The 11154-nt window shown below is 42.2% G+C and overlaps 2 protein-coding genes across 2 annotated transcripts; one reads left to right on the top strand and one right to left on the bottom strand.

The window, feature by feature from the left end:
• The first annotated feature begins 117 nt into the window (after nucleotides 1–117).
• LOC105900143 (guanine nucleotide-binding protein G(t) subunit alpha-3-like) lies at nucleotides 118–6890 on the top strand. The gene is made up of 8 exons (XM_012827398.3): nucleotides 118–278; nucleotides 2243–2285; nucleotides 2395–2536; nucleotides 3231–3388; nucleotides 3590–3718; nucleotides 4240–4369; nucleotides 4961–5114; nucleotides 5412–6890. The coding sequence occupies exons 1-8, from the start codon at nucleotides 242–244 to the stop codon at nucleotides 5597–5599; spliced, it is 981 nt and encodes a 326-aa protein (XP_012682852.1). The 5' UTR covers nucleotides 118–241; the 3' UTR covers nucleotides 5600–6890.
• Nucleotides 6891–9425: 2535 nt separating this feature from the next.
• On the bottom strand, nucleotides 9426–10762 carry LOC105900568. Its single transcript, XM_012827895.3, has 4 exons — nucleotides 10604–10762; nucleotides 10361–10505; nucleotides 9884–9992; nucleotides 9426–9792 (listed from the first exon to the last, which is right to left on the bottom strand). Exons 1-4 carry the CDS (start codon nucleotides 10680–10682, stop codon nucleotides 9667–9669), a joined length of 459 nt encoding a protein of 152 aa, XP_012683349.1. The 5' UTR covers nucleotides 10683–10762; the 3' UTR covers nucleotides 9426–9666.
• Nucleotides 10763–11154: the final 392 nt, after the last annotated feature.

An 11154-nucleotide genomic window follows, 5' to 3' on the forward strand; every position in this document is an offset into this window, starting at 1 on the left:
GCTTATGGCGTAGTGTTTACAATGGCCGGCCGGTGTACGCCTCCCTCACATAGCCCTGTAATATCAACTGTCGTGTCACAGGTCTGACGTGTCCCCTCCCACTTCCTCCTACGTATACCTTAGGACATCAGCTTCCCTCGCTGACACCAGGATTGACTGAGATTTGTGCTTGGACCACGCAGAGACAGTCACAGAGAGCCGAGCTGCTGAGACAGGAGAAGGGACTTTCGAAGAGCACATCATGGCTGAACCCAAGTCCGTCAAGATTCTGCTGCTGGGTAAGGAGCTGGACCTGGTGTTCTTAGCCTTTGCAAAATCTTTACCTAATGTTTAGAGAACTTGGGCTTTAGTGTTTTTTCCCCCTAACGTTCATAGAGAATCTGACCAATAGAGGCATGCACACTGTGATGGTGGTGTCCACTAGGACCACATTTTTGCCTTACTGGTGCAATATACTGAGGGTGGAGGGAAGCAGAGGATTCTACTGAGGATGGTGTGGTTCAAAGAATGACATAGAAGGCAGAAAACAGTCCTATCTTAATCTACGGGATAGTTATCTGATCTATTTATCTAGTTTTCACTTTGCATGATGCAGGGCTAAATAACTTGGTGTGTATTCACTCCTTTATCAGACCATGGCTGCAATAGTAATCAGTAGTACAAAAACAGGCTTAAAGTGTCGTGTTTACTTGTAAGTAAAGATTATGTGTACATGGATGCATGTGTATATATGTATAAGTTGATCACATAAAATGTTTAAATTAACTTACATTACTTACCTGACTTTTAGGCTAACATCATTGGTAGAAAACCAAAACAAAGAGGGAAAAAACTGAGACTAAGAAACCAAACTTCGAAGATCCAATGTCATTCTCATTTAGTACTTATTCATCTTATTAGGCATGTCCATTGAATTTATTATGCAACTACAACAATTGTGTGCAATTTTGCATATGGACAATAGCAGATGCCCAATAGAGAACCTCAAGGAAACTCTGGAAAGCAGACAAAAAATAGAAATAGTTGTCTACCATTACAAAAGATCAAAGTGATTGTGGGGTGCAGAGTGAAATAGGTTGATCTGAAAATGTATCGTAGTAGTTTATACTATGCAATCCAAATCCTTTAATTGATCCTCCAATGTTTCCTATTTAAGAAAGTAATCTCCAATCCTCTTCAGCAGTCAGAAGGGTAGACACTAAAGTCAAGTGGGCTTACCAAGCTGCCTTGACCACTTAGTCAGTGAAGGCACAGAGGGGGAGTGCACTTCTGACACAGAAGTCACAGGTAACCTGCAGTTAAGGGGAGAGTGATGTGATTTGAATGGAGCCACTGTGAGTTCCTCACTCATGGCGAGGGACAAACTCCACACTGCAGACCAACTCTGCAACATATGCAGATGAGTGCCTCGCAGTGCCATCATTTCCAAGTCCAAGTGACACGACGATGCACAATATAGTCAATAAAGTCGTCTCAACAGAGTGACTCTCAAGCACTGGTTCAAATGCCGTGATTCCCTGGCAGGGTTAAGCCTGCTTGGAACCTATATGAATCATTGTAAGCCCATTACATAATAAGCCTCTTACTGTAACCTGCCACACAGAACCTCAGAGATGATTACAGCCTCTCTTTTTAGCAGTGCACTTATAGCAGTGCATTAGGACTGAACATTGCACTTGAATTATGTTTGTGTGTACAGTAACATATTGCACAATGTATTTAGCAAATTAATATGATCAAAGAGATTTTTGTTTTCTTAGTAAGTCAGATAATTGTGCGAAGTAAAATGTGTAAAACTCCCTGTCTGGCCTGGTGCATGGGCTTCTGAAGAGAGGGCCTTTTCAGGTTTCACACAGCGCAGTGATCCAATTATCTCAGTAATCTAAATGAAACACCCGAGATGCTGTAAGCCTGAGGCCAGTATGGCTCCCTCCACTCATGTGTCTCTCCTTTATTTAGTCTTGCCAACTAAAAGTGCTAAACCACAAAATGCCTACAAGTTTTTGCAAACCACTACATTGTGCCGACACCTAGCAGAACACTGCAGAATGTGAACCACTCCTTACTTCATTAGCTGTGTGCTGGCTAAGGATGAGACAACCACTTCAAATGAACATGTCAGTGTTACGAAAGAGTGGCAGCCGATGAGCTCTGTCTGTCGTAATGCTAAGTGTAATTCTTTTGAGAGTTAAGTGTACCATGTCCAAACCAAAGTAAGAGGGTGCTTGTGTTGTTCCTGCAGGTGCCAATGAGGCTGGTAAGAGCACAGTGGCAAAGCAGATGAAGTGAGTAAGACGTCTGAGAACTGTCCTTCAGCCATTTAAGACACGAAACATTACTCATTTGACCTCACGTTTTTATTCTTCATGGTTTTAATCCCTGTGTTGTTTTAAGGGTTCTACATCTCGGCGGCTACACTGATGAGGAAAGGCTGGATTATAGATCACTCATCTACAGCAACATACTTTCGTTTACTCTGGCCATTACTCAGAACATGGCTGCCCTGGAGATCAATTATGGATCGCCCAGCGCAGAGGTCAGTCACACACACACACACACGGTATTGGGCTAATACACCTGTGTGCGGGGTGACAAACTCCAAACAGAACCAGAGGCAGCCACTGTCCGGCAAGCACACACACACACACACACACACAAGCATGCACGCACACACACACACACACACACACACACACACACACACACACACACACACACACACACACACACACACAAGCATGCACAGACACACATGTATGCACGTGCGCACAGACATGTACACAGAAACACGCACACATGCCAGATTAATTCTTTTGGCTACAGAGACAAACTGGTGTGAGGCAAGGTGTAATCAGGACAAGAGCATTGAGGGCTCCCATCCAGATGGCGTCAGATCTAATCTTAGTGTCAGAGACTCAGCGTGACACATCTCAGTTGAAAGATAACAACATAACACACTGCAGACCACAGCAGCGTATAGACACCTGACTACATTTTTTTTTTTCGAGTTTTGAGAAATTGTTGCCTTACAAATAAAATACATTTCCAAATAAATTCCTTGAATTACTCATTGCCCGCCTGTAAAGATACTTATTACATTTTGTTTAGTGGGTTTTCACATAGCTTTTCATTGTATCAAAAAGGTACTATCAAATCAATAACCCTAATGCCTCCCAGTAAAGATCTATAATAAAGTTCAATAACGTGCTTTTACAATGATTACTCTGCAGGCAGACGCTAAGAAGCTGCAGACCATGGCAGGGACGAATGAGGAGGGAAACATGCCCGCAGACATGGTAGCACTCATTGGTAATCTGTGGGTAGACGCCGGAGTCCAGGCCTGCTTCGAGCGGGCGAATATGTATGATATAAATGACCCTTCATCCTAGTGAGTATTCCGAGCAATCTTCCTTCATATAGTGCCTGTCTGTCTGTCTCTCATTCTTTCTCTCGCACACACACTCTTTCTCTTTATCTTTCTCTGACACGCATGCACGCGCACTCACACACACACACACACACACAGATGCACACATACATAAAGTGCTGAGATGCATGTGTGTAAGAAAGTGTACACATCTGTCACCAGCTTCCTGGATGAGTTGGAGAGAGTCTGTGCACCCAACTACGTCCCCACTGAACAGGATGTGCTGTTCTCTCGAATCGAGACCACTGGCACCGTTGAGGAACAGTTCCCCTACAAGGACCTGCTCATCAGGTGAGTGACTCAAATGCAATCTTTCACAAGACTACTGATGGAGCCCCACTGATGCCAGAAAGAGCCCTGTGTTTAGGAAATTGCAACAGTGAGATAGAATGAGGCAGATGTTAGGACAATTTCCTGTGTGTGGAGATACTGGAACCTGAAATATTGCATGAAATGACTCTTGTGTAACCAGTGTGTTTCATGGTATGTGTCACATGCAAGTAGCCCAAACATTTTATTCATACTCTTAATATGCTACAACTAAAACTACTGCTATTGGGGGGCACTGTGGCGCACGCAGTAGCCCGGACCACATACGGGCTTCACGTCCATGGGGGACACAGCCCGTTGTCGTTTCTCCTGTCCACTCCCTCTCCTTTCCTGTCCCACTCTTCACGGCACTATCAATTAAAGGCAAAAAGAGCCCAAAATAAATCTAAAAAAAAAAAAAAAACTACTGCTATCATATGTTGCACCATGGCAAAGTCACCACACGGTGGCACGATTCATACTAACTCCCTCTGGCTCAACAGGATGTTCGATATGGGGGGTCAGCGCGCTGAGAGGAAGAACTGGATCAAGTCTTTCTACGAAGTGAACTGCATAATCTTCGTCAGTGCTCTTAGTGCTTATGACTTGGTACTGGTGGAGGATGACGAGATGGTGAGTAATGCTGTATATAGGCAAGAATCTGGCGATATGATATGCATCCTGATACAGGGATTACAATTCAATATATTGCAATCTATTGCGACACTGTACTGTAAGTTTACTTTTTTCATGCAATCAGAGCAGTGGGATCTGCATTTGCATTCATCACAGTCCCGATATAATCTGAGCAAAGGAATTAACATTTGCCTATATCAGTGAAAAAAAATAGGCAGGTTTTTGAGAATCGATACACTATCACAAAGCACAAAATAGTGATACTCAAGTGTATTGATATTTGATTCCACCCCTAATGGTGAGTGTGCCTCAGGGATCTGTGGGTTTATCTGTGGGACCATGGGACCATGTCCTGTTTAATGTTGAGTGAAGTATCAAAATGTCCTTTCACCATTTTTGGGGTAATTGTCTTAACAGCCTATGAGCTGTCAAAGCATCAAACATGACCAGAGCGGTCGTGACAACTAGTGATACCAATAACATTATAATAGCTGTAATATTATTTTTAGTAATCCTGTAATCCTGTAATCATGTAAACACCTTTTCCCTGATAATATTTCCTCCTGTTGCCCTTCCTGTCTCCATCAGAATCGCATGCACGAGAGCCTCCATCTGTTCAACAGCATCTGCAACCACAAGTTCTTCGACGCTACCACCATGGTGCTCTTCCTCAACAAGACAGACCTCTTCAAGAAGAAAATTGTGAAATCCCCCCTTAGTGTTTGCTTCCCCAACTATACTGGTTAGTGTATCATTCAGTGAATTAAGTGCCCCACACACTCACAAACACACACACACACACACACACACACACACACACACACACACGCAGACACGCAGACACGCACACACGCACACACGCACACACGTACACACACACACACACACACACACACACACACACATATATATATATATATTTGTACTTCAGATGTATATGTACATCAGCACTGGGCAGTCTAAACACTTCACATATTTGGGTTAAAACAGAAACTCTTTACTCTAGGAAAAAAAAAAATGTCTGATTGTTTATCCTCAGGTGGCAACACTTATGAAGAGGGAAGTGACTTTATCAAGAAGCAGTTTGAGGAGCTGAACCTGAAGAAAGGCGAAAAGGAGATCTTCACACACATGGTCACTGCCACGGATACACCAACTGTGCAGGTGCAATTCGACACCGTCATTGACACTGTTGTCAAAAACCTGAAGGCCTGCGGTCTGTACTAAATCAGAATTGATGACAGTCCATGCACCGACCGACTTGGCTACGACAAACAACATTTAGACCTGTAAAGCTTGAACAAAACTGATGTGGTGTAGTTGATGCAGTCCTGTGAATACATATTCTACTGTTTTGTTTTTTTATTCATTTACAAACTGTAAGACTTGGATAGTCTTGAGGACCTATTCCCATGGACATTAAAACATTTTTTAAATCACACCAAGTCGTTCTCACTTGTGCAATAGTCAACTGTTAGCACCATAGGCATACCATATATGACTAAGTGTGTCATATAGACATTTGTAATGCCTAGGTGGCTCTATGAGCATTAGAAATCACACGCAACATAAATAGACCTACCGTATGTGTAAATAACACCTATGCAATTAATTTCAACAGAGCTATGCACAGCAATTTTTTCTGAAGCCATCATCTTATCTCAGGTGTTCTTCTCTCATAAAGAAAAAATGTGCTGTATGAGGTCATACAGCAGAAACTTTTGTAAATTGAATATATGTTTGTTGATTAAGTTATCTGTTCAAATTATGTACAGGTCATACAATGCATGTTTTTACGGTCAGCCACTAGTAGGCTTCCTAAATAGTTTTCCATGTGACCAATCTCTAAGTAAGGGACATTTCTTATTGTAATTTCTCAACTGATTTTTATGAAAGAGTGTTATGTAAAACTCCAAGTTTTTGGCCAATAACCTCTAGGATCTTAAAACACAGGTGGAGTTTCAATTACTTTGCAGTAATTAGGTGTGGGAATTTAATTGTTTACAGAGCATGCCTTTAAGAACATTCCAGAATCACCCTGCCACAATGGGTTGACATTTCTCTCACACCTCCTGAGCCTCTTATTTCATCCTCTTTCTCTGTTGCTTTCCAGTGCTTTACCGCAAGAGTTAAACTAAGGGCAAGAAATTGGTACAAAGTGTATGGCATGCAGGATGATTTCTTTGTCATGTTTAGTTTCATTGGAATGGTCTCAGTGCGAGTGATGCAGTGGTCTCAGTCCTGCAGTGGAATAGATTAGCCCTAATAAAGATCTCAGACACATGGGAATTCTAATCCCTGCAGTCTGCACCCCTCTGGAAGGAAGAGCCCCTCTACTCTCCCCCATCCGAATCCTCATTATGTGATCCTACATACACACACAAAAGGTTGTTTATACCCTTTTAATGTAAAGTATATTTTGTCCCTTTTAGGAACTTGTAATTTAAGATTATTCACTTCAGATTTGTTTGAATGTGTAACTGATTTAGTTACAAATAAATTATGATTCTCTGAATCACTCTTGCCTCTGCTGAAATGATTCGTCGTATTACTAGGTAAAGCCTGATCTATGGTCATCCTTATCAGCAGACACGCAGAGCCCTCTGCGTCGTTGCAAACCCTCTCCGAGCACCTCTCTGTGGCCTGACGTGCACCTCCCAAATTTTGTAACTATCCGTCGAAACGACGGAAACCGCACGGGGACCGCAGGGCTGTGATTGATCCTATCCATCACTGTTAACCTTGTGGGTAGTAGCATGCTAACATTAGATAGCTGGCTCAGACACCTCGCAAATCCCCTCAGACATATTTTTCAGTTACAATAATGGGGTTTTTACATTGCACAGTGTCTATTTCTCTGTAACAAAAAAAAATCTAAGCAAAAAAAAGTCAAACAAACAACTTTTATTTACAAATAAAACAAATGTGGCCACACAGTAACGCAGTCGTAGAAGCATATCTCGGCCTTAAGTGGTGTTGCCGCAATGCATGCTAGGATTAGCAGCAATCTGTGGTATCACTACATGCCTCTGCATCGTATACCAGACTACAAACAGGTTGTGTCTGTGGAATATGCCTAAAACAGAAAATGACTGTGGTGAGCAACACTATGACTAGAATAAACTGGATTTATAAAATGTTTACTAGTTCACCCATCAGATCGCTTGATTTAGAGCAGGGGTTTTCAACTGGTTTTGTCCCAGGGACCACCATTCTGACTAGAAAGTAATTTGCGGCCCACTGAGGTGCCTGCACACGCGTGCGTGTTTGTAACCGCCGCCACGCCCCTCCCCCCGCACAGATATTCTGCCTATAACACTTAAATATGTGAAATGATCAGGGTGCATCGCTAGCCGCCGCCACGCCCCATCCCCCTGCACAGATATTCTGCCTATAACACTTAAATATGTGCAGTTATCAGGGTAGATCACAAACCGCCGTCGCCACGCCCCCTCCCCCCGCGCACATATTCCGCCTGTAGCACTTGTCAGTGTAATTTCTTCGATATTTTTCACGATATTCAAGAGTAATCTGGAAATGTGTTCAAAAAATTCAATGGTGAACTGATCAACATAGGCTCATGTCGCGGACCCCCTGCAATGCCATCGCGGACCCCCGGTTGAAAACCCCTGATTTAGAGAGATGATAGACATGTTTGGCCATGTTTCATAGGCGCATCTTCACGTGTCCTAATGGCGGACGCAACAGACTTCTGTGGTACTTTTAACCAACAACAGTGACTTCTACATACATTACACGTATTTACATATCAATCTGAACTGGTTTATCTCCACTGGCGTGTGTAGAAGCATATGGGTGCACACATCGACTTCCAAAACTAGGTAGTTCTGCCTTGACTGTTCATCTTCTATTTGCTGATCTGCCGCTAGGTCAACGTGAAGCTACGGAGTCCTGCCCAAAGCTCTCATCTTGGGACTGCTGGTTTAGCACCAAGTAACTTCCTTCCAAATCCTCATCTACAATACATTCCTCCTCTCCAAGGGGAGCCCCAGTTCCCCAAAGTGCTGTCAAAGGAACATGGGAACCTCGTCCATTTCTCAGTAGACAGCTGCGACCTGTCAAACAGAAGTATAGCCCTTTTGATTGTGAGCTCCTAGCCCTGTACCTGGCCATTGGCCAATTTCGCTTTCTCTCAGAGGCCTGTCATTTCACAGCTTATGAGGACATCAAGCCGTTGACATTTGCCATTTCCAACCATCTGAACGCCACTATGCGTTTATCTCTGATTCACCACAGACATTCAATGCCTAGCTGGGAAACACAACCTGGGGGCCGACATGAGGAAGACCAATGCTCCTCTCCTCTGGATGCTGCCCGCACATTTCTGCTAGCCCCCACCTCAGTCCATGGCTTCTTGCCACACAAATATGTTCCATCTGATTTGCAGACACACAGTATGTGTTTGTTTGCCATGATGCTCACAGAGGTGACCATAGTTCAGCCTACTTAATGGGTATTTATTATTTATATTGCAATAACAGAGCAGCAACAAATGCTGAATAAACTCCTAAATTGAGTTAAGTCAAATTGATTATATTTGCAAAGATTAGGTCCTTCAATCAAATATTATATTTCAGCAAAAGTGCAGAGACAAACGCACATAAAACTTTGCCCACTCTCAGTTCCGTCATTGGTCTGGAAAGTAGTTTCTTTCAGTACCATTCCAGCCATACCATTAGCACCCCATTTCACAGAAAACACAGTTTTTGTTGCACATGTGTGTGTGTGTGGGCTATTTTGTTATCCTTGTCCCTGCAATTTAGCATACTGTGGGAAACATATTAAAGCAGTCATATTTTTGTATCACTTTTTACCGTCTAATACCACAATTATGTATAAAACTGAAAAGGGTAGGGCTGATCACATGTGTTGCTAAAGTCTTGCAGAGGCTAGAACCCTAATACTCCCTCTAACCACTCTGAAAAAGTGCATTTTATGATCTAGGCAGACTAGTCTGTTATGCAAGAAAAATATAGGAAAGAGATTACTCTTTCAAATACTCTTTACAGTTGAGAATAAAAAACATAACTAATTAAAATGAAAGGCTTTATTGCAAACAAAAGTATGGACCATATGCTCTTTACAATTTGAAGAAAAGCAGTGAAACCACTCATGGTAAATGTTATGTTATGAAAATTGCATTGATTATCAGTAATTGTAATTTGTAAATTGTAAATTGTAAATGATAAACTGTACCCCCAAACTTTAAAATCTGACACCAATGCAAATGTGATCTTAATCGCCCATCATTCGCCCAGATGCATCATGTGATCTTAACCGCCCATCATTCGCCCAGATGCATCATGGCAGTTGTCAAAAATAAGGCTGTAGTCAGTGCCTCCTGCTTTCACAAAATCTGACACGGTCTTGGAGCCTCCAAAATCCTTGGTCTCGATAATCTGTGAGCAAAAACAGAATGCCTTATGAAGATTTTGAAATCTCCAATGTTCAGGTCATATTTTAAAAAAACGTAAATAAAAGTGAAAATACCTTCCAGGTATTGCTCATGTGGCGAGCATGCACCACAACAGTTTGGCTGCTGATGCCGTACCCATCCCCCTTGTGCACCAGCCACTTGGTGCCATCCTCCAGAGTTACCCTAGAAAGCCAGGGATGCACCCAGGGATGCAACAATGAGACCTAAACTTTTCCACTCTGTATTTCCCAATCGTTAGTTAGTTAGTTAGTAATTGTTAGTCACACAGTATTCAAGACTCACAACATGCCAATGCATTACATAACACTATTTTAAATATTTATACCCTGCGACTTGAAAGAACACAATATTTACAGTTAACAGTATTTGTCTTTCTGTACTGAATAAGATATGCACATATTTTCATGTATATCTTAAAATATATGCCCTGGCCATGGTGTTTCTAGTGCAGTCAAAGTACATTTCATCATATTTGGAATAAATTTTCCCATGAATCATTATGATAGCACAAGGTTAATGTTCTTATATACCTGACTCCAGAGTGGCTGAGTTTGCCGATTTGGATAGACATGCCACTCAAAGGTCGTGTCATTCTGTCACACAAATAAACCTTGGAGTTGTACAGCTTCCTGAGCTCAGACATCTTGGAAAGGTCATAGTTGTAGGAATTTGTTCCTGAAAAGGGCAGCATAAATAAATACCCATGTGTATATGTCTTTACACATGCAATAGTACATCAATGCAATTCATATTGCCATAGTAATTACACAAACCTTCTCCAAATCCACAATGAGCAGCCACCACAAGCATGGCCAGGACAGCCAATGTAACAGCGGCCTTGAAGGAGAACATGGCTGCAGTTAGTCTGTTTCTTCACTCTTCTAATGTCTATGAGAATAAGGCAGAAGGGCGGCCTATTTATACACTGCTTAACTGAAGAAACTCCCTCTACTTCACCCTTCTTCCCAAACAATGTGTTTGTGCACACGCTCGCTCGGCCAGGAGTGGGGGAGTGGAAGATACATGGTGGTACATTGCGCAACCTCTCTTGGAGAACCACTGCAATGAAAAACAAACACAAGGAAAAAAAATGATTTTTATGTAGAAGGCAAATGGAACACTCATTTGCCTTATTCTCTAGTAAAAGTGGGCATGTCAAATGCTGTAACACTACAATAAGGTACTTTCAGAAAAACATTTTATTTTCCTAAAACAGAAATGAGAGGGTTAAAAGCCATCATGAGTCATCCTGACTAAAGTTCAGCATTCTGGGAATAACGACCTGGGAAAATCCGGTATGGCGAAACTTTTAAACTAATAATGT

This window comes from Clupea harengus, chromosome 5, assembly GCF_900700415.2.
Source record: "Clupea harengus chromosome 5, Ch_v2.0.2, whole genome shotgun sequence".
Taxonomy (NCBI): domain Eukaryota; kingdom Metazoa; phylum Chordata; class Actinopteri; order Clupeiformes; family Clupeidae; genus Clupea; species Clupea harengus.